Consider the following 24,391-nt stretch of genomic DNA (forward strand, 5'->3'; position numbering starts at 1 on the left):
GTTTGACTCTGTTATTGTTGCCATTCGAGTGCCATTATTATTATTATTATGTACGTACTGTATGTTGTTGTTTTGTTTGTTTTTCATTTTGGGTAATTGTATTGTCTGTATTGTGTATTGTTTTGTTTGTTGTATTGTCTGTTTGTACAAAAAAAAAAATGCAATAAATATATTGTTAAAAAAAAAAAAACAGACATTGTGATTGTCATCCTAATATAGGAAGTTTACTGTGGTTATTTGATGTATTCCAGCTGATGTCCATCATCTTGTTAAGCCTGGCAATTACCTTGTCCGGCTGTACCATTAAGGGGCCAGGGAAGAGAGAGGGTGTGGTAACTGTGGTTGGAGGTTTTTTGTCGGTTTGTGTTTGTGTTAGGCATTTATCTAGTTTATTATACATTTGTTTTGACCTGTATTAACTAAGTAATAATTGGCATGGTGTGTACTGTAAGTGTTGTTGCTGTTAGACGGTGCGTAGATGTTAGTAGTGTAATACCACAGGGACCTGCACTGTGGAGGTGATGGTAGAGTCGGGGGTGCTATAAGTACCAGGTGAGGTGAAAGGGTGTGGTTTGTTTTTTGTGCCTGAGGTACTCTCGGTATTCTGTTGTAATGAGGTTTTGTAAATGATGGTGTTGGTTTACACTGCCCAACTTTGAAACCACCCAACTACTCGTTGTGAGCTTGTAGATCGGCTACGGTATTGTCATAGAATGTTGCCCTACTGTATAAAACATGTCCAAAATAGGGACGCTATGTTGACATTGTTAATCATTTCTGTTCCATTCTAGGCTCATCCACAAATGAAACCCCATTCATCAAACTAAGATTCATAGGCCTACGCAGCACTGCAAAGCAAAGACAGTAAGACACGCAACTAAATGAAGAATCAATTAATTCAAATTGCACACTTTTAATGTTAGACACTGCCAACTATGAATACCAATAGACATTCACATGCTTCTCATATAGGTGTAGCCTATGTTCGTTCTGCTACGGAACTGTCTGTCAGTGTCTCCACGGAGCCCTTGCAGGCATGAAAAAAAACAAACACCCACAAGGCTTTTTGAGGTAAGGAGAAGGATCGCTCAGTTTGTCAGCTTCGCTATCGTTTCAAAAGGAAAATCGATCCAGGATTTTCTACCAAGGCAGTTTAGAACGAGTAAAAAGAAAAGACAAAACAAAAACATAAAAACAACTGAGAGGTCTTGGTTTTATATATTTTCGCCCATGATTAAAACAAAATGCTTCTAAAAAAACAAAAGCTGAGATTACCAGTACAGTTTAACAGTGACAGTAGTAGGTTTCCGGTCTATTGTAGCTTATAAAGTAAACTTAAATGAGCATATTTTCACTAATTGGTCCTCACTAATGCTAAAGATGGTACATCTACTTAGTCTGTGTCTCATTGGGGGGCTGTGGGCAGTTCAGAAACCTGCCTACCAGTGACATCATTGATGGGGATTCCAAGCTAATAGAAACTCTACAGCCTTTCTCATCCTGGAAAGTTAGCATCTGAAATAGAAGCCATTATTCTTGCATCCTTGCATTCTTGCAAGAAAAATTAAGTTTTAAATCCCTCTGAGACAGTGACCGACAGAAATGTTGTCATCTTATAAGAAGCATTAGTTAGGACCAATGAAGATCGGTTGAAAATGGGTCAGGTTCCAGGGGCGTGCACAGATGCACACCAAGTGGTGCCCTTTTGAAAGTTCTTTTTTGTAGTTAGTTCATTATATTTTTGTTTTGTACAGTATGTGGCCCATGGCAACATCGGTCAATTCTGGATTAAAAGAGTCTAATATATTATTTATGCCCAAAAAAATATAAATCTCACACACTATTAAGGCAGCCGGCGGTTCTACTCACCGCACAAGGTGCCATTTGTTCACTTCAGCATCTGCCCCTCAAAATGTCTGTGACAAGTGCTCATTTAAGCATGTAGAATATACTAAGAGGAAGTCTTTCACATCCTGAGTTCAACCAAGACAAAATATTGAGAAGGAACAGTCACCAAGTTGGCAGCGTTTGACACATGGGAGGCATTGGAGGCAAACTGGAAGTTGGATGGAATGCACTGCAGTCAATGAGCTTATGAACAAACACCATTACTGAATTACTGCAAAGTTGTCAGGAAAGGCTAGAAGAGCACCTATGTAGATGCACTGCGGCATGACAGCGGGGCTAACAACACTGCAGAACTCAAGACCCTGATGCTAGACAGTGGGGTCTGGAGACCGCTTGGTTCAGCAATATAAAAGAAGGCATACAACAGGTTGTTTTCTAATCATGTGTTGTTCGATGTGAAGGCCACAGAATTTTGCTGAGGCATCTTAACAGCGACATATTTCGTTTTTTGGTTCGGCAGTATAGCGAGAATTGATTGTCAGGCTGTCAGTGATCGAGAGTCTTGTAAAGTCTTGTAACAGCCCATACTTTTGATGTGTACAGAAATGTACTTCATGCTCATTTGATACATTAATACAATTACTGAAAAGCAAAAAACAATGTGTGTATTTCCCAGTATTTTACTAAGCTTCCATTCGTTCCTAAAATAGGGTTTCATAATCTGGTCCAGCCGGCTCTCATTGACTGCAATGCATTCCATCCAACTTCCGGCTGCCTCCCGGTGCGACGAATCTGCCAGCAGGAATTACTGGATAGAGAAATGTCTTTTAATATACCTTACAGTACAACTGGAGACGGTATCGTCCATTAACCCTTCACAGTCTCTCCTACTTGTTACTGAAGCTTCTTTTTCTTTTTTAAATCAAACAATACATGTGTAGCTCTCATTAATGATCATCATCAATTCAGTTCCATTTTTCCTAAATGTTTAGGCCTGCCAGGTTAACTAACTGAAGCTAAGCAGGAAGCATACTTGTTGAAGAAACATTTGCCGAGACCATGAGAAGAAAATTAGTGATTGCTTAGAAAACACATTCCCTTAATACCTTCCCTTGATTAATACCATCCCTTGAATACAAATTTTCACATTAAACTGATAGAAAAGGTCATTTTGGGGGTGAAAAGCATACTGCATGATTATTACACCTTTAGAAGTGTTTTTGGTGCCTGTGTATGGTCTGTTAGAATTGTGATTCTCAGAATTCAGAAGTAGCACCCCAAAATAAATGTTGTTGGTTCATAGTATCGAGAGTATCTTGGAAAGAAACAACAGCATTGTCAGAAAACTGTATTAACTTTAAAACATTTTTTTTGCAAATAAATATGTTTGAGAACAAAAAATAAAAATATAAAAAATGTGCGGAATAGTTATTGTGAAAAATATACCAGTGAAAGATTGCAGTATATCAGGCTGAAACGTCTTATACTACAGTGCCACACAAAAGATCTGATATTGAATTTGAGTGCTGAAAACTAAGTAACAGTTTTGGACATTTTCCACCCGACATTAACAATATAAAAAATAACATTTAAAATAAAAAAGTTACTCTTTTAAGTCTGATTTAGTTTGTCGCAAGGCAAAATAGCTGATCTACAAGTACTGCTTGTTGAATAAATAAAAACATTTTTAAACAATGTTGCTTATATTAACGTGCCCAACATAGGGAAGCCAGGTTGAAAATGTAAAAGAGCTGAAACTCTATACTTAGTTGAGCGTATTCCCAAAGGCCCTCTACACTAATATCTTTGCCAGAAACAGCGAATGTACAAGCTCTGCAATGTGTTGTGAGCTTGTGTGTTGTGAGCTTGTAGATCTGCTATTTTCGCTGATAGTTAGGGATCTTTGAGTTCACGTGATGTTTTAAGGAGACTTTTTCCCCCATACCTGGGCCCTATTTTTAGGTCATTTTGAACATAAAGGATGTGTGTAAATATATTGCAATTGGTCCATTTGGTCCCATCATCATATTAAATAATAATAATACAAAAAGGCATCATTTGAATTAGCAGTTTGCCTCTCCGGACTGACACTAAACGTCCGGGGGCAATCAAATCTATTACTTTTACACTCAACCTTTGTTTGTAGCCCAAATTATTGAAAACAATAGTCTTAACCGTGATGCCTGAAGCCTGACAGAGAGTCCTGGGTTCGATTTCCGAGCTCTGCAGACCTTTGCTGCATGCAACTCCTCGACTCTCTCTCCCCTTTCCCGTCAGTCTCTCTCCACTGTACTATCGAAAAAAAAGGCAGAAAAGCTCACAAAAATATATGAGAAAGGTAAGGAAAAACAAATCCCCTTCATACTCTTATGAAAACGAGCGTTCTCTTATCAAAACGAGTCCGGTGGTGTCTCCTCGCGTAGAGCGAGCAGCTCTGGTCCATAGTGTGTCCGCTATTGCACAGTACGTGTAATTTTACCATTGATTCAGTTTACTATGTCCACTACGATTGGGATTGGGATTTTAACGATTCCGGTTCCTCACTGGTTTCCTTTAACGATTGCTACAGTAAACTGTATATTCATTTTAAATATATATCATATATATATAACTTCATTAAAGTTTTTGATCAACACAACAAATTCAATCATACATACAGTATTGCATACATATTATTGTGGTGGTTCTCAAAGTGAGGTCCAGGGACCCTCTGGAACCAAATGGACCTTATGGGTCTATTTGGTTACATTTGTACACTCTAGGGTGGTCCTTGAAATAAAAAAGTTTGAGAATCACCCGTATTGTAATTGTCTAGCAGACTTGAGGTCGACATCCAAGCTCCGACAGTGCGATGATAAATGGTTCCAAAATGTGATGGGACCAATTCCGGTTCCTCAACGTTGGATCCGACTCCTCCAGGTTCCGGATCCCAACCTCAGTCTGCACACTACTGTAAGACACTGGCATATCTTCACGTGGCCAGATGGTGTTTCTGCTGGTGGATCCTTAGGTTCTGTTTGCCGGCGAACCTCTTGCCGCAGTGTTCGCAGGCGAATGGCCGCTCACCTGTGTGCACGCTCTGGTGCGTCTTCAGGTGGCCCGACTGCGTGAAGCGCTTGCCGCACTGAGCGCAGCTGTATGGCCGCTCGCCTGTGTGCACGCGCACGTGCGTCTCCAGGCTGCGCGACGACGTGAAACACTTGCCGCAGTAGTTGCAAGCGAAGCGTCGGTCCCGGCAGAAGCGGTTTAGGTCCAGGGCGGCGTCCAACTTGGACGAGGATGAGGCAGAGGAGGAGGAGAGGCCCAGGGCTAAGGAGAAGGCCGGCCCCGCCCCGCCCCCCAGTGAATCCAAGGTCTTGTGGTCGGGCTTGAGGTACGTCGGTCGATGATTCGTCGAGGCAGTGGCGGACACCATGGCAGACAGGCCCTGGTTGTTAATGAAACGGTTAACAAATTATTCCTAATTGATTTTAATAAGAGGATCTGTTATTTTTGTGCAACACTTGTATGACAAAGTATCGACTTAAGTGGGTTATCACACCAATTGATTTAGTAGATTATTAGTTCTAAAAAAGATTCTAAAAATACCTTCTAAATCCTGACCTAAGTTTTCTGAAACACATCAAATATATATATGTACAGTATGTTGCTACTGTATATACTGTAAGACAAATAATTGCCAAGAAAACAATCTATAATTCCGTCCCTAGATTAATGTTTGAAATATTACATAACCAATTAATAGATTAACCTGGTTGTTCCATGACGAGCACATCTCCAGCTCCATGTCGTACGGCAGAGAGCTGAGCAGGGACACGCCCCGTTTCAGGTCGAAGGTCGGTGGGAGGGAGTCGCCCCCGGGGCTGCCACCGGCAGAGGGTCCGAGGAGAAAGGGCTTCTGAGTCGACGTCGAGCCCGCGGGGGTGTCCGAGTCAGACTCGGAGGCCAGGTCGAAGACACCGTCCGACGAGTTGTCGTTCAGCCCCTGCACCGACGGCCCGGGAGACCCCATCTTGCTGTGCTTGTCGTCGCACAGGTCCTCGCCGCCCCGCTCCCACGGCAACAGGCTGGCGGTGGCGCCCAGCAGAACTCCTGAAGGCCCCTCTTCACAGTCGTCACGTTCCACTTTCTGCATCTCTGTACCTTTCGAAAGGAACACAAACTAAGGTCAATAAACAAGTCACGCCCACAGAGTCATCGGCTGTCTGGACGATGTGTAGTACAGTAGTACACACACTGTTGTAGCCAACGCATTCCCGCCATTCTCGCTGCGACGTATCGTGATTTTTCGCAGTGAGTATTTTTTATGATGTGCAACATTGAGGTTGAGTTACTTTGATATTGATGCTGTGTTCAGTTCATTAGACAATGGACGCAATGTTCTCAATCCCCACAATTATGATCTCTCTGGAGTAAAACACACGGTTCCGACGTGCTTATTCTAAACTCACGGATCATAAAAACATCCACTAAACAACTAAAATGGCACGTTAAGCTGCAATCCGGGACTTATTTAAAAACCTAGTGTAAAGATAAATCCCACCATGCCGACTCTTCACGTACCGTCATCATTGATGAGCAACTCATCAGTGGGATGGTCATCGTTGAGATCTTCTACCGACGTCTCTTCCTTGATTAAAACCACGTCAGACTCATTTAGATCGTCTGCCACCGCATTCACCTGATGAGAAAACACAACACACGCTGATAATTTCCCCAAAACATTGGCTCAAACGTTGGCGTGATTCTTCTACTATGCGGCCACCAAAATGTGGAATGCTCTATACCAGAGGTCTTCAACAGGGGGGTCCGGGACCCTAGGGGGTCTGCAGAGTTACTACAGAGGGGCCGCCAAATCACCAAGTGGACACACACACACACACACGCACGCTATATGTAATCAACACTACACTGCCACATTCACCTGAAGAGCAAACAGAACACACAACAGTGTCTTATAATGTCAACACTACTGCACCACATTCACCTTAAAGCTGTAATATAAAGGTTATGGGCTAATTTTGAATAGCATGTTGTTACAGAGGTTTGATGCTTAACAGGTACCCTAGTTACTTTATAAAGCAAGACATTGTTTCCCTTTGGATGCATAGCAGACACTCCAGGGTGACTCACTCTTTCAGTGAAATGGGTCCCAACAGTGGGTCGGAGACTCGGAGGTTCGGAACCCATTTGTGGTTTGCGAACTTGCGGACACATTTTTTTGGGTCCCTTTATTTTTGGTTTTCTACATTTTCCTTTTGCTTTTTCATTAATTAAAAATAAATTCACAATGATTTTTTTCAGTCATTTCACAAACAAATCTAAGAAATTCAACCAACCAATTCCGAACTTGTACTTGTAAAATATTCTTTCTACAATAGGGTATTGATACTTTTACTTAAGTAAATAATATCATTACTCCTTCCACCACTGTTTTGTTGCCTAGATTTTCCTGACCACACACACACACACACCCCTGATGTTTGCTTCAATAACTGTCTGTTTTAAATGCCAGTGTGAGCGACAGAAGCCATCTTTAGGGCCCTGCCACACAATGCAGTGTCTGTTACCAAAGGCGTATCCTGTGAGGGAAATGCTTTCACATTGTATGGAGAAGACGCACATCACTAAAATTATGTGCACACATTGCCACACTGCATACACTATTCATAATGGTCTACACTCTACGGTGTTAGTAGTTAGACTGGGAATGGCCGCCACTAGTTACAGTACAATGCCGCTACTATGGTGGATTACTAGCAATACCAGGGCTCAAACAACCACAGTTAAAGCAGTGGTTTTAAAAGGTTTTGTGCCCAATGCGCACTGAAGGAACTGGATCCAGCATTGGGGAACCGGAATCGGTTCTCACACATTAGGAACTGTTTCCAGAACCGGTTTGATGGACTTTGCAATTACAATACCAGTGATTCTCAAGGTATTTTTTGCTTTCTTTTCATTATTTCAAGGACCACCATAACTCTGAGAGTGTACAAATGGAACCAAATGGACGAGTAAGGGTCCATTTGGTTCCATATGTTCACTCTCAGATCCAAATAAAAGTGTCAGGTGTGCTGACTTCATCTCCTCTAACTCATCTCCTCATAACTCTCAGATCTACAAGCTCACAATGTGTCACACTGTGACATGTTTTGGCTATTTTAAAAACATTTTGCAATATAGTAATACAGTAATAACATGCCCAAAATAGTGATGCAATGATGGCAGTCGTTACAATATATAGAATTTGACTCTGTTTGAGTGTGCACAATACTGATACAGTAAATTACAAACATAACAGTTTTGTATAGTTGTAGAATATATTTCACAATAATAAGTAGTAATAAACTTTGATTGTAGTCAAGTCTTTTCATGCGTTTCATTTGCACTCTAAATGTTCTGCGTCTTGTTGTCTTAATGGTTAATGATTTATGTAAGCACATTTATTTGCCTTGTTGTCCATGTGTGCTATACAAATAAAAATATGCCTTGCTTACTAAAGTGTGGCTGTTACAACATCTCCAAGGCACAACTGGATGTGAACCTCTTAAAATATACAGTATAATGTAGGCATTTAGCAGACACTCTTATACAGAGTGACAGATGTGAGAATTCAAAGTAAGCAGAGTAAACATGAACTCAATAAACAGGTAAATACAGTGTAGAGTAATACACTACAATAGTGCATCAAATAAACTAGGATACCAGGTAAACAGTGAACGTAGCAGCATCTGTCGAGACATAACATTCTGTTTCTGTACATTCAAAACTATAGAAAAGATACCAGGTAAACAATGAATCTAGCATCTGTCTCATTCAGCACATTTGAGGTCAAGAAAGAACACATCTACAGTACAACAGCAATCAGGGCATGTATGTAATTATGTATTTTGTATTTTGGAGAACCAGCACGGATGTTGGAGAACCTAAAAGGGCAGAGTGAGCACAGAACAGAGACCACCACAGAGTATTGAGTATTTCATGGGGTACATACAGTACAGTACATACATTCAAATATTGAATGCATGTACTGTATAAGAATAACCTTTCAAATCATAGGTTTCTCTCTTTCTACCTACAGCGATAGACAGTAGTTGTATAAATCAAATCGAGGTCCTCGCTGCACGTCCCATTCGAAGGAGACGCCCTAGCAGACCAAGGATCAGAATCAGATGGGGGGGATTATATCTCCACACTGGCCTGGGAACCCCTCAGGATCCCCCAGGAAGACACATGTTGCTTGGGACGAAACTGTTGCCCCCGCGACCCGATTCCGGATAAGCAGTTGAAGATGGATCGATGATTTAGAGATGCGTTACCTCTTTGGTTCCAGCTGGCGGTTTCTCTGGCGCAGCCTCTACGGGCAAAAATCTGCCACTTCTTGTGTTACTGACTTTAGGTTGCTTCGCTCCACTTGGCAAGGCACGTTCTGGGAAAACACAAGACAAATGGTTGTTAGACTTCCTTACACCAAACACATAGACTGAATAGAATAAAATAGGGTAGAAGACAGTACAATAGGAAACTTCTTATGCTGAAATGTGCCTTTGGGTTTTCTGTATAGTATTAACTGAAGTAAGGACAATGAGGAATAGGAACTACTAATCACATGTAAAAATCAGCAAAACAAACAACTCAAACAAAACGACAAAAAAAACAAATATCCATGAATTCAAGGATTCATGGGGTGAGTCAATGATAGGTGAAGTTTTCCTTTACGTTAAACCAATTTTGGGGTCATTTTATTTAACATTACTACTACTACCTAACCATATTTAGACTCATTGAAAATGACTAACATGTAGATCAGCAATCTTTTGAAAGAGTTGTATAGACAATAGAGTATTGAGTAGGCAAATTTGACTTTGGTAATGCAATTTGATAGGAATGTTTTAGTACTTTTACTCACTCACTACTTTTACACAGCATGTGTATTGTGGTTGTGGTATTACTATGACTAATTTCTACTTCGGTTAAGCACTTCCACCACTTTCCCTCCAATTGTAAACACGTTTACATTTAAAGTAAGAATCAAAATAAATAAAACAGATCGGCCACATTGCAACTTGGAAAAACTAGCTTGCACAAACTAGCACAAAAATACTACTTGTCTTCTAACAGCAAATTCATTTCAAGTAGTTAACAAGGTAAGGTATACTGGTATAGCCTATAGTAGATTCATGATGTAAAGCTCTCTCTCACCCAGGGTGAAGTCCAGGTGGAGCAGGCCGGCCCCGGCCTCCTGTCCGGGGTAATCGTCTTGGATGTCCGCCGGCCCCCGGTGCTGCTGCTGGTGGTGGAGGTGGTGGTGTCTGCCGCCCCCCGGTACGACGTGTCCCCCCCGGGCTATAATGGTGTCGATGAGCTCCAGCTTGCTCCGCAGCGCGTCGTTCTCCTTGTGGCTGCGGGACAGCTCCAGCTGCAGCACGGCGTAACTGTCGTCCACCAGCTCGCAGATCTCTGCCACCGCAGCCTTGGTCAACGCCTCCATGATGGAGGCGAGCTGCGAGTGGAACGCCGTGTAGGTCGCCATGGTGATCCCTCTCTCTCTCTCTCTCCAAGATGAGACGATAAAGCGATCACAAAGCAGGCATCGAGATAGGCGTTTGTCGATCTGTTTAGATGTGTGAAAAGTGTGAGGGCGGATTCGGTGGTGGCTGTATGACGGCACTTTTGGATCGTTGTTGTTGGTTGTTTTTCATCCCCGGCCCGGCTGATGGATGGGTGGCCACTGGCCTGTTAGATGGAATTGATGGATGCTGTTTGTTGATGGTTAGATCTCCTCCTCTTCCTTGGGCCACGCAATGTCCGTTTCAGAAGCCTTTCAAAATAAACGTGTTCCTTCTTCTCCATTTGGTTGAGAAGTGATTTGGGATCCCACCAAAACTCCAGGAATCCAGGATGAAGGGATTATTGGGAAGTCATGGGAACGTATCGGGGCTACTAGGCCTACTATACATACACTATTTGGTTCCAATTGTACACTGTCACTCTCTCTCTTTTACAACTGCAGATTTCCGACCGAGATACTTTCTAATAACAAACACATAAGATGTAGTTTGTTATAAGATGTATCAAACTAATTGATTTAATCTATCTATCTATCTATCTATCTATCTATCTATCTATCTATCTATCTATCTATCTATCTATCTATCTATCTATCTATCTATCTAAAAATCATTTTTTATATATTTTTGTGTGGCTTTTTGCCTTTTATTGATTGATAGTAGTTTGACAGGAAAGGGGGAGAGATGGGGGAGAAGACATGCAGCAAAGGTCATCGGGATCGGAACTCGAACTCACGACACACTGTCAGGATTACCAGCCGAGGTGCCTGGACCGCTCGGTGGGCCCAGGACCCCAGGTATAAAAATCTATTTTAATAAAATAATTAATAATACATTTTCAAATTAATAAAACATATCAGATCTACAAATTAAGTTCATAGCCTATAGGCAATTTCAGCGGGACGTCACCATTGTGAAAACTTTTGTGTTCCTGCTTTTTGATCAATCAATCAATCAATAAATCAATCAATAAATAAATAAATCAATAAATAAATAAATCAATCAATCAATCAATCAATATTTGAAAGGAGCTGATCTGCTAGGGCAGCTAGGCAAAAAATAATAATAAGAAAAGATCTGGACATCTTTCAAATCTTGTATGGAGTGCTAGTGTATGCTGTGTAATGCTGTGTAAGTGTGTAGTGTGTAATGATTCAGTGTGTCGTCCATCCACATGCAGACTGACACATTGAGACTGGCCAAGTGGCAGAAATAAAATTACACTTCAATGCTACATCGAACATGTCACATTACAGAACAGAAAATAAAACATCCATGATACACCTCAAAATACCACAAATCACCAAAGTGCTAATCTTTTAGTGGCAGGGCACAATCACCACAATGTACAAAATATAAACAGAGATAATACATATATAGGCATCTGAGTTGTGATTCATGTGAAATGTACCCATTCTGCAAACTGTTAATAAATACTTCAATCAGTCACTTCTTCTCTCGCAAAATCTGGCAAGATTGTAAACAAGCCAGCCAAGCCCGCAAGGCTAGGATGCAGCTGCGCTCTTATTTTGAAAACAGCAGTGTGCGTAAAACAGTGCTCTTCCTGCTGATCCTTTGTTGTGGTGAAGACCACCATAGCCCTAGTCTATGGTGACAGGCAGGCATGTATGGCGATAACCAACGGTTTTAAACCGTATGGGTGGTTTTGTTTTTAAATAGAGGGGGGGAAATAAATTAATGCTTTTGAATATCCAAACTGAAAAATAATTATACATCGAAACTGTAGTGTGTTCAGTTCAACACACGGGAGTCAATCCGCATTAGAGCGAATTTCCTACTGGGCTGGCTTCTTCCTTCTGCGCGTCATTACGTAGAATTCGCACCAGGTGGTGCGCTCTCCTCTGTTCGCGTTGAGCAAATTCGCTTCGGTGTGAACAAGTCAGTCACACAAGTGAAAAGATGGCCGCCGTTCACGTCCTGAACCCCAAGGTGCTCCAGGAGCAGCTCAACATCATCATGGGAGCGCTGACCAAAGCGGCAGTGGTAGAGATATGCGAGGTGTGTGTCAATGGCTCGTGTGTGTGTGTGTGTGTGTTAATATACAGTTACTGTATTCATATTTCATACTGTACATTGCTGTCCCTTTACATCAGTTGTGATCAAACGTTATGTTAGCCATAGAATGTCTCTATAACTGTTGGTATACAGTTGTTACAGTATTTCACATACCAGAGTCATAGAACTGTATACTGTTACTGTGTAACTGTGTACTCGCTCAATAAATAATTCCAAAGACTTGGGAGTCAGATATGGTCCTCAACTGACAGTTCTGTCATAAAATGTTTGTTTACTCGAATATCTCCACTTTTTCTCGAGCTGCACCTGGGGGAACGACTGACAGCTGGACTTCATTTATCAAATCTTCCTTTGATCATCACAAATGTCATCAGGGAAACACAAAAGTTTGGGGCACACCATTGGCAGGTGGTGTGATTAATTACCCAGCACCGCTATCAACGCACCTGCCAACCTGTCTGTGGTGATCAGCTGTCATTCCGGACCCCTTTCCCGGAGTGAAAGGTGTCTGTGTGAATGCAGTGGAAAAGTGGAGATTTTTGACTAAATACACGTTTCACAGGGATATGAAAATAGAGGACAATATCTCACTCCACGTCTTTGGAATTATTTAATGGGTGAGTACAAACGGAGCTTTTATCACATTTAATGCAGTGCATGTTACGCCACAACCAGAAGTGAACTAGGGTGTTCTATGGCTCTGGTATGTGAAATACTGTAATATCTTTATGTAACAACAGAGACATTCTAGGGCTAACGTTATGTCAGCCATAGGGTTAAAGTTACGGACCAACTGATTTTGCCGAAACCCCCTCAACGACCATTGACTGGGAGGGACCCCTGGACCTCACTTGGATAACCATTGCTTTACATGATTATTGGACTGTGTGTCCTACTTATTGAGTCATCTCAAAGTTCAAATCAGCCTACAAAATATCTCTCTCAATGGCCACTCCCGGGCCCGTAAAAAACGAATCTTAAAAAAAAGAAAAGAAAACCTATTCACAATTTCACATCACTGTGTGAGTATAAGAGTGATATTGCACTAATTTGTTCATGAGGACAATATCATGGAGGCTGATTTGAACTTTGAGACCACTCAATATAGGACACAGCAGTCCAATAACCATGTAAAGCAGGGGTTCTCAAAGTGAGGACCGCCTACTGTATATTCCAATGTCGATTGGGTTGTGCAAAAACCCGCCCAGCAGTTTTACAAACAGGATATGATGTTATTTATATCCAAAGTGCCATTGGACTCTGCATGGCCGCATGCCTGACTGTTTAATGCAATTTATTTGTGCGTGTTATAAGTATTTTTTGTTGAATTACTGATGACAAAGTTGTTGGGGCTTTAGGATGCAGGATGCATTGTTGGACTCAAATAAGTAGCCATAGCCTACCGGTATTTAATGTTGTACATTAAACACGTTTTAAAATAGTGACACTAACTGAGCTACAAGCTGACAAATCTCTCTTCGCAAGGTGTTGTGACTTGTGAGCTTGCCTGCACTAATTCCACTATTTTTGTATATACCTGTATATTTTTTACTTTCAACAGATTAATTCATACAGATGAATGGAAACGTTTGTGACAATTATGCCAACATATCTATCTGTCTGTCTATCCATAGGTGGTGGATGAGGGCTATGCGGTCTTGCACTTGGAGATCACTCGTAGTCGGCAGGAGAACGAGGACCTCCGTAAGAAGCTGCACCTCATTGAGTCCATCATTAATGTACGTGGGGGTGGGGGCAACGGCAGCGGGCTCAAGGCGCTGATATGCACCAGCGATCCGGCGGCCGTTGGTGGTGGTGGTGACACTGTGGACGTACCGCCACGAGTCGGTGATGAGGGGAGCACTGCTGGAGAGGACAGCAACGCTGCAAGACAAGAAGAGGTAATAATAACGATGCTTGCCCCAAAAGGGGCAAGCAGCCCCTTTCGGAACCCTAGGTTACCTTTTCTGAAATTTTGGATGGCGGTACCCTAGGGTCCCTCCTTAGTTATTCCACTCTCCATAGGACGCAGCTTTACCTACTGTCTGTTCACGGAGACCCGCGGGGTCGCTTGAGTGTTGATGAGATGTTTCAAAGATGCATACAACAGCAATAGGAGACAGCGGGAACGTGTTCGAAGCGGTGCTAATCTGCGTAGCCGTTAATTAAAACCTGGCACAAAACATTCAGATGGCGGTCCGTGTGCACAAATACATGGGGTCTTTGGCTTTATGACAATGTTTGAGCAGAATCACAGGTTTAAACAACATTAGGGAACAAGCCTAAATAAGCATACACTTTAGAAACAAGCCCCAAAAAACGCAACCTAACCTGTCAATATTTTCAAGCAACTTTACTGAAAAACAAGACCAAAGTCGCTTATAACAAGCGGACATGGCAACATCGGAGAAATCCGAGACATTTATCAACTCATGTCATCATGTCAACGTCGCAACACAAATAATACAAACTATTAAAAACTATGGCATCACATTATTAAGTACTAAACTTTATTCCTACAAAATCACGACCGTACGTTCACAGTGAATGAGTTGCTTCCGACCGGAAGCTTTCCGGCGGCCCAAACTGAACGCGGAAGTGTTGGCCATGGCTGACCGACAGATCGGTGAAATCCAAACACGTTAGCTCAGGCTAACCTAAAGTTAATTAATGCCTCAACTCCTAAAATTCCAAGTGCTTATCAGGGTGGGGGTCCCCAGTTCAAATGCGATTATTTTGGGGGGTCGTGGCCTGTTGAGAACCACTGTTCTAGGCGATTTATCTATTGATGAATCAAGACTTATCAGTTATTGTTTTTTTTTCCTTTCTTTATTTTCCTGACATAAACTACCCAGACAAAGTTTTGGTTGTGGTGTCATGATGATTCGGTCTGTATATAGAATTTGATGCTATTCCTTTGTTTGCTTTTTAAACGCGTTCCTAATCCAAACATAATGTGGACGTGGTTTATTAACTTAACGTATGTGGCATCGGTTGTACAATTGGTATTGTTTGGCAAACTTTCTTTGTTTCATTCAGTTTCCAGATGTGGTGTTGATCAAAGATGAGGATTCAGACTCCAATGATGATAGCTGTGGGGAAGGTGAGTACAGCAATAGACTATATCAAGTACCGTCAATTATTCCTTCAAAGTGAGTGTTCTAGGGTTTGGGTCCGGAACCGGATCCAACATTGATACCATACATTTTGGAAACCATTTCCCAGAAGCGGTTTTGTCCCATTGTCTGAGCTCGTATGTAGACATCACGTCTTCTATACAATTTCAATAACGGTGGTTCTCAAACTTTTTTTTAAAAGGATCCCTGGCTAATAAGACAAATGTGTCTTAGTTAAAACCTCTTCTATAACTAGAATTACAAAATAACACCATAAATATTTTATTTCTTTCATAAATGGAGAATCTTTCACACAATAGGGACTGCTCCCGTCGCATATTGATGATGTCATATGCGGTCTAGCCCTATGGAATGCATATGCTAATAAAAAACAACTTAATACTTCCTAAAGTTAATATGAGCAACAAAGCAATATTTCAAATATTTTTGAGTGGTGCAACCTCTCCCTTATGGACTTGTGTGTGTGTGGGTGCCTGCCTGGCTGGGTACTGGGTAGGTATGAGCATGAAAACAGCATGGTTGTTTTTCACCACCTGTGCGCAACCTAACACACACAAACACACACGCACATATTAACTGTATATATATATGATGATTTTGGTTGTGCCAGTACAGTACAGTGACAGTACAGTAGAGGGACCGGCACACAGTAACTGTCATTTCTCAAACGTTTCGGACACGGGGCGGCATGTCGGAACCGGCCCGGCCCCCTGGGCGCGTGGGTCTGGAACCCCCACCCCCGGGACATGGTAACTCTGTCATTTCTCTACCGTTTTCGACGCGGGGCGGCTCGCCGGAACTGGGCCGGCACCCTGGGTGCGTTCCTGTGGGAACCCCCACACGGAGTTGCACCACTCACTTTTTTTATTAGCACGTGCATTCCATAATTCCATAGAGCTGGACCACACATGAACATATGACATCATCAACTTGCGACAGGAGCAGTCCCTATTGAGTGAAAGATTCTCTATTTATAAAATATTTAAGATGTTTTTTTGTAATAGAGGGCAATTATAATGTTTTAAGATGTTGTCGTATTAGCCATGGATCCTTTTAAAGGACTGGTTCTTTCAAACGGGCAGAGATTAACGCAAACGTTGTCGCCTGGATCAACGACCTCTCTGACCTCTGTCTCATTCTCAGGTGCTAAGATTTGTTCAGAGGGAGGGGGCGTGGGCGGAGTGCTGGGGGACAGGGACACAGCCAGGAGCAAGAAGAGGGTCTGGCCAAGCAGAGACGAGAGCACCTGCCCACCTGAGAGCAAGATGGACACCTTCAAAACACTGAGCATGGGGAAACGGAAGAAGGGCTTTCCACAGTACACACTGGACTCGCCTTCGCACAACCCTGGCTGCTCCAGCCAGCTAGGAGGTAAGCGCAATAGGGTAGTGGTTCCCAAACTTCTCAGGTCGAGACCCAAAAGAGATTACCTGCCCAGAGTTTGCTGCTCGGGACCCAAACGTGAACATGGCAGATCTCAGGGCTTATAGTTTTCCTTCCCCAGGACGGATTTCTGTCCTCAGGATTTCTTATCGAAATGGAGGGGGGTGGAGGGGATGTGTACAGTGTAGCGATGGCCGTGGTGTGAATGACATGACCGAAGCAGTCGCAACGCAGCAGGCTTGCTATGATAGTCAAGTGATCTGAGGGGGGCAACAAAATATGCCAAGCCGATCCTCATATTTTCTCTGCGGCTCCACCGGCGCCCGTGTGTGCATGTCCACTACAGGGCTCAAGCAGCCCGGCTTCCCCGCCTCAGTCAGCCTGCCCTGGTCTAGCAGTGAGAAGTGTTATTAGGACCAACGACCAATATTAGGACAAATTAAATTCATCAAACGGCGACAGTAGCCGATCTGCATAAGGAAACTAGGACACTTTTGTGGAGATCTTGTACAGCCTCTGTTGAGTGGTAAATTAATGTTTGATGGGACCGGGCTAGCCTGGCTAATAAGCCAGACTCAAATCACACTGTCGTGTGGTATTTGAGTCTGGAGAGGCTGTGCATGGATCTTGTTTCCCGGGGGGCGGGTTCAAACATTTTCTCTTTGACACAATTGGTCAGAGCTGTCAGTCAAAGGTCTCAAGCATTGAAAGTCACTGTACCAAAGACCGCCCATATTGCATACCGTGTCCCGATTGGCCGCCCCAGTTCTCTGGTGTAGGAAATGGGCGTACAATTGAGCCTCTCCAGACCGTAATCCGCCGGCAGGCAATCTTTTTTTGCTAACGGCTGATTAGGTCTGGTTTATTAACCAGGCTAGGACCGGGCAGCATAGAGCAGCATAGAGCTACACATCTTTGTGATTAGCAGTAGCAATAGCACTTGTGTTTTCAAGTGAAGGTTTCAACACAACGACATGTCATCTCAGTGAACTAATGAACGATTGCGGCTGGATGTTTTGCATTTACATTTGACGTTTTAATGTTAAATGCTGTGTATGTGGCTAGCTCTCATCTGAACATTGTAGTGCTTTGAAAACACAGCTGTATGTCTCTGCGTTCTGGTGCTGTTTCTTGCTTCACAACACAGCAGGGAACGCAGCTGACCCACAGCGCATTGCATCCGCGACGCGTTGTGGACTTGTAGATCAGTGGAGGCGGAGCTACAGAAAATGCATGTTGAGTGGAGCTCCTCTGCAGTTTACAAACAAATAGATTGGTCCTATCAGACTGACCTTGTCGCCGTGTGTGTGTGTGTGTGTGTGTGTGTCACACTATTTGGCCATTTTTCTTATGCAAAGGTGGATATAAAAGCAAGTGTGTGAATTAACCATCAGCTAAATTACATGGTTGTGACAACCCTACTAGGAGGCCTGGACAAGGAAGCAGGGGACGAGGTTTGCTCCTACAGTGCACAGATCGACTCAGATGTTCACCTGGTGCTCCAAGAACGGACCCTGGTTCCCACCATGTCGAGTAGCAGCAGACACGTCACAACGTATTTTGGAGGTACAGTTTGTAATTTTGTTAATTTACATCTATCTATAAATGCACCAAATCTCTCTGTGTGCCGTTGTGATTTGCTGGTGAGAGGAGCTGTGGTTTTTAACACAATCCATGCCATTCTCGAGATATCTTGAAGAAAGCTATTAAACCCTCCTACGTCATTCACGAGAACATGAGATTTGATAAAAAAATAGCATTCATCTAGAATTCATAATATTTTTTTACCTTATTGGGATAAAGTATGATGTTGGGAGCTTATTAAAACATTAATTTGAGTCCCGGTTACCATATCAATGGTTCTATATTTTTGGTCCTCTCCTCTCCTCTCCTCCCTTCCCCTCTTGCAGGTCACAGTAACAAGGCATTGATGGAGTCGTGTCAGACCGCGGTGAACAAAGCAGAACTGGACTTGAGTTTGTCTTGGACCAAGCCGTCCAAATCTCAGATGGCATTCCCTCCTCCCGCATTCCACCCGAACGAGACATCAGATAGCGAGCCGTTCGGCCTGAAGATCCTCAGTATGACGGGCTCCAACTCTACCGACTGTCAACTCTCCGAGAACAGCAACTCCGTCTTTGAGTACGATGACTCAGACGCGATGAACTTTGGCCTTTACCGCGACCCGTCGGGTCTGCATTGCGATCAATCGGCCTCTAAAGGCATGTTGTTTCCCCACACGTAGGCTTGTGACCCACTTTTGGGGCGCAGACCTGTTTTTCGCAACTAAATATCCTGCCTGCGGAAATATCTTTGGTTTGTTTGTTTGGTTGGTTTGTTTTTTCATCCCACAACTTGAGAAATGTCGAAAAGAAAACAAATATTTCTTTATGCAAGCTCATAATGGATCCGTTCAATCTATTTTCACTGTTTCTGAAATTGAGCTTAGATGATTCATTCACAAGTATTTTTGTAAGGTGAAACAGGAGACAGACTGGATCTTTTGTGGTTAACAAGCACTCTTGCAGCACAATGAGTTGGAATGATTACTCTGTGGTCACTCTTTATATCTCTCTCCACAGGCAAGCGTTTTGTTTGCGGCATCTGCAGTAAATACTATGCCACATCTCAGAACCTGGACGTCCACATGCGCATCCACACGGGAGAGAGACCCTTCTGCTGCTCGCAGTGTGGGAAGAAGTTCACCCAGTCGGCCCACCTCAAGTCCCACCTGAGCGTGCACTCGGGAGAGCGCCCGTTCACGTGCGCGCTCTGCTCCAAGAGCTTCATAGTGAAATACAGCCTCAAGCTGCACATGAAGAAATGCCACGGCGCCGGCATGTCCTGCGACGACATGAGCCCTGTCGTCGCAGGACCCTTGGTTGACAGCCCTTGGTTGACAGTCACAGTGAAGACGGACAGGAAAGAGCGAGAGGAAGTGGGGGAGCGACATGTAAGCCGAGCCCAGGAATCACACTGGTGAAGCTCTGTCAGGCTTCAGAGCAGGGTCCATCAATGTCTGTGGCAAAGAAGCAGTCTTGTCAGTGGCACATATTTTATTGTTTTTTACACACCATTATAATGTTCTTATTTTGATCATGAGACCCATTTACTGAATGTCAAGTCTCCAGGTTTTCTTTAGAATATGAATGACGCAGTCTGTAGTGCTGTCGCCTCACAGCTAGAAGGTCCTGGGTTCAATTCCTGCTGGGAACGCTGTGGGCACTGGGGGCATGAACCCACTGCCAGAAATATAATTATAAAGAGAAGCTACTGCTTTGTAGGAAAAGGGTCTCAGAATAGAAATGTTTTGTGTGGTTAAATGCAATGCTGTGCGTGTGTGTGTGTGTGTGTGTGTGTGTGTGTGTGTGTGCGTGTGCGTGCACATTTAGAATGAAACGTGTTAAATTACTTCTAAATCCAGTTTCCAAAGCAGATATTGTCTAATGTGAGGAACGTTGATAGATGGTGCAAGAACACACTAGATCTAGTCTAAATATGCTTCGACATTTAATGTTTTAAACTTTAAAAACGAGGACTAGTTAATGATTGTATTTAAATTAGCCCTACAGGCATTTCTTTGGGGCCATCATAAATCACTGATTAGTTATGATTCATATGACCTGAAGACTACGTTTACCAATATCCACATAGCGACCATTTGTTTAGATTTATTCTTGCATCTCACCCATAGTGGTGGACAAAGTATGCAGTACTTGAGTACAGTATTCAAGTCAAAGTATACAGTATTGTCTCGGTCTGTTGAAAACCTCATATGTCCAAAACAGTTGCTTTTCAGGATTCTAATTCAAGAATCTTGGTGACTGGACCCACAAATACTTCATCATCACCTTCTTCATCTTCTCTGGAACTAGCAGGTGACAGTGAAACGTCAAAATGCAACTTCTCCTCAGCCAATGTGTAGAAGTCTTCGGCGTTAGAGAAGGGATCCTTCCTCAGGCAGTGCAAGGTAAAGAGACAGAATGCCTTCCCAAACGGCAAAAAGAACCGTAGTCATTGAATTTGTCTACCCCCTCCTCTCCCTCATCCTCAGTGGGTTGGGTGCCTGCCCATCTCTTCCTAATCCTTCTCCATAGGACAGCTCTGATCTAAGTAGAACCAGATTACAGCTTCCAACCCTTCTAGGATAATACAGCATTTTTCCTGTGCTTTGCTTCTGTAAGAGTCCAGCTTTCTATAAATGTGGCTGTCCGGTGTCCACAGAATTCCACAAACCACTGGACCCTTTCTTCCCCCACATGGGCATGTACAAAATTGATGGTAAAATAATAGATCAATGGCTAAATAATTGTCCATACGAATTGCCTAAAAACACACGTTTTGGTCTTCAGCGGTGGCCGAACGGTTTGCGGAGCGGTCTTGATACCGGAAGGTCACCAGTTCGCATCCCTGGACTGTCACGTTAAAATGACCACCGCTGAAGTGCCCTTGAGCATGGCATTGAAGCCCTACCATGAAATGTTCTATGAGCAGGGTGTGGCTGTAAACAAGCATCTCGAGCTTAGTCCACTTCCCTGGGTAAACAAAGAACTTTGCTTTGCTGGTTAAATACAGTACTTAACTACCGGTAGTGATGCTATTGACTGTTTGGCCAAAAAACATCTTATTCAAACGGCTTACTCTGACATGAAAAATTAATTTATAATATTATATTATATTCTTTAATAAAACAACTCTCAGGCTACCCCCCAAGAACATTAGTTCCAGCTTAAAGGGATAATTAACTTTTGGTCATTATCGTTATTTTACTCGGACGTATCGTCACGTATGTGAACACCCCGGATTTTTGTACTACCATCTTTTTTTGAAAAAAATTGAAAAAGATGACTTTTTCTCTTCATTTTCAAATAGATTTGGCAGTCCTTGACACGTTTTTTATGGAATCCACTGCCTTTGACTTTAGATTCTCCTGGTGCCTCAGTTTGGAGTGAAGCTTTGCCAGTGTGTGTAAATCGGTATTATTTTTTGTGATGTATTTTACAACAAATTATCTAGTGCTTAAACAAAATGCACCCTCCCTTGTTTGTTTTACAAATGGAAGCAGATGTACCCTTGATACCTCTGTCCTATAGAAGGCCCTGTCTGACAGTGATACTTTTCAGTTAATATGTTATGAAGTTTATCATTAGTTGACATGCTCTTTTGTTCTATTTTAATAAAATAATTACGTTGATTTGCTTCCATTTTTGGAAATATTACTAGTAGTAGCCTATAACATTAAATATTTTGTATTACCACTTTTGGAGCAGCAGTCAGTTTGTCTGCCTGTCTGCCTGTTTATCTATAAGACGCAATTATTATGGTGCATAATGGTATCACCCAAAAAGAACATTGAATTAAATTAGCTGTTTTCATTGCTTTAGTATTATATAATTATTAAATCATGTTATAGGCTATGAATGATTTGGAGGTCCACAAATTATTTTGGTGGGTCCCCAGAATAGATGATTAATATCTTAATGTGCAACATTGTTTTCTCACTCAACAGTAAACAAACCATAAGCGTATACGGAGTTTGCACATTTCAAAAGTTACAATTTATAAAGGACTACCAGTTACCAATACTTGTTAAATATTACTGTAATCAATAATAATTAGCCTACTGTATATTACTGCAATCAATTATTTCAATATAGTGTCTTGATTTGTCTATACTTTTAATTGATGTAGGTTTGTGTATTGAGTGTGTTTCTTTTTTAGACCATTTGCATTTCATCTTATAAAAATGCTATTCTGACCTATCTACGGTAGGCCTATCATTCATTTCAAGCAGTCAAAACCTTCCAATAGTGACTGCAGACGGAAACCTTTGGGTTGGCCAGAATGAATTCATTCTGCAGTTTGCAGATCCGGTCTAGAACGGACACGGAAACTGCATTATATGTGCGCGCTGGAAAGACCGGACCTCCCCCCGACCGGACACAGTAGGGTGGGCTATAGACCAGATGTGAGTTACTGAGCAGAAAATAGAAACTAGTCTCGCGTTAACAGGCTGTTATTAGCCTCGGAAATCCAGGCTTTTACCAGACTGTTGCCTCGCAATTTCCAAGCATTCGGATCATTATTGACACACCATTCTTAGCATTATTTATTTTAGTACACTTTCAACCTGGCCATATTTGCCATTAAGTGCAAAAATAAATAAAACCATATATAAATATTTATCTCATTTGAGTGAAGCTAGGGCTAGGATGCCTGACGTCGTGGCACTGTCTAGTGAGCTAATCTAATGAGCTAATTTAAGACTTCCGGTGGACGATCTCTTCAAAATAAGAGTACCCTCTAGAGTTGAAAAAAAGTTTAATTTGCACATTAAAACTACAAATTAAGCATTTAAATGATGCTATAAGACACACATTATGTTTCTGTGTAAAAATAAGTAATTCAATAATAATAATAATAATAAAGTTATCTAAATGGATAAATGCTATTCACTGGAGTGCATGGACTTTATAAAGTGGACACTGGACAAAAGACGGCTCTGCTTGGCAACTATCTGGACATACCCACGCGTTCAGGGAGATGTCCTCTACCACAGGGGTTCCCAAACTTTTTTGGACCAGGTACCCCTTTTGGGGTAGATATTTTTCCAGGTACCCCCTCATCCTCGCAACACGGATAACAAATAAATGTATACGTCTAAATGTAGACGTTTAAATGTAGACGCTAAATGTGTACGTCTAAATGTAGACGTCTAAATGTGTACGTCTTCTCTTATGGGGGTCCCTGGCATATCTTTTCAAATGGGGGTCCACGGGCTAAGTAGTGTCAATTTGGGGGTCCTTGACATGAAAAAGTTTGGGAACCACTGCTTTAAACACTTTAGCACTTTATGAACATGAACAAAATAGATGGGTCCCCCCTGGAACTCCCTCAGGTACCCCTGGGGGTCCCCGGACCCCACTTTGGGAACCACTGCTCTACCACACCCCACTCTCCGCTAAGCGGGAGAGGTGTAAAATTCACAGCAGCAGACCTTCTATACTGGGGTCAACGCTCAATGTGAAAACTGTACAATGTGAAAACTGTACAATGTGAAAACTGTACAATGTGAAAATTGTACAATGTACAAAATAAAAACTCGCGCAAGTTTTTATTTTATTTTCTTATTTTTCCTATTTTTGTTCTTATTTTTTTTCAAAAACTCGCGCTTCCTCGATAGCGCGAGAAAAATCATCATCGTCGTCGTCGCGCCTCGTTTTTCTCGCGCTATCGAGGAGTTTTTATTTTGTACATTGTACAATTTTCACATTGTACAATTTTCACATTGTACAGTTTACACATTGTACAATTTTCACATTGTACAGTTTTCACATTGTACAATTTTCACATTGTACAGTTTACACATTGTACAGTTTTCACATTGTACAGTTTTCACATTGAGCGTTGACCCCA

General features: G+C 42.3%; 2 protein-coding genes across 4 annotated transcripts; one reads left to right on the forward strand and one right to left on the reverse strand.

Annotated features, from left to right (window-relative positions):
- Window positions 1-897: 897 nt before the first annotated feature.
- LOC308325664 (uncharacterized protein) lies at window positions 898-10,560 on the reverse strand. 3 transcript variants are annotated; one of them, XM_080778232.1, is made up of 5 exons: window positions 10,051-10,560; window positions 9,168-9,277; window positions 6,412-6,478; window positions 5,600-5,991; window positions 898-5,275 (listed from the first exon to the last, which is right to left on the reverse strand). In XM_080778232.1, the coding sequence occupies exons 1-5, from the start codon at window positions 10,379-10,381 to the stop codon at window positions 4,820-4,822; spliced, it is 1,356 nt and encodes a 451-aa protein (XP_080634358.1). In that variant the 5' UTR covers window positions 10,382-10,560; the 3' UTR covers window positions 898-4,819. The 3 variants fall into 3 exon arrangements, with proteins under 3 accessions (XP_080634358.1, XP_080634357.1, XP_080634356.1); XM_080778231.1 differs by having other exon boundaries at window positions 5,600-5,985; window positions 6,412-6,529; XM_080778230.1 differs by having other exon boundaries at window positions 6,412-6,529.
- Window positions 10,561-12,006: 1,446 nt separating this feature from the next.
- LOC308325666 (uncharacterized protein) lies at window positions 12,007-22,163 on the forward strand. Its single transcript, XM_080778234.1, has 6 exons — window positions 12,007-12,437; window positions 14,090-14,356; window positions 15,495-15,558; window positions 16,736-16,963; window positions 18,401-18,541; window positions 18,886-22,163. Exons 1-6 carry the CDS (start codon window positions 12,339-12,341, stop codon window positions 19,218-19,220), a joined length of 1,134 nt encoding a protein of 377 aa, XP_080634360.1. The 5' UTR covers window positions 12,007-12,338; the 3' UTR covers window positions 19,221-22,163.
- Window positions 22,164-24,391: the final 2,228 nt, after the last annotated feature.

Source organism: Protomyctophum bolini, assembly GCF_963924005.1.
Source record: "Protomyctophum bolini genome assembly, chromosome: 12".
Classification (NCBI taxonomy): Eukaryota; Metazoa; Chordata; class Actinopteri; order Myctophiformes; family Myctophidae; genus Protomyctophum; species Protomyctophum bolini.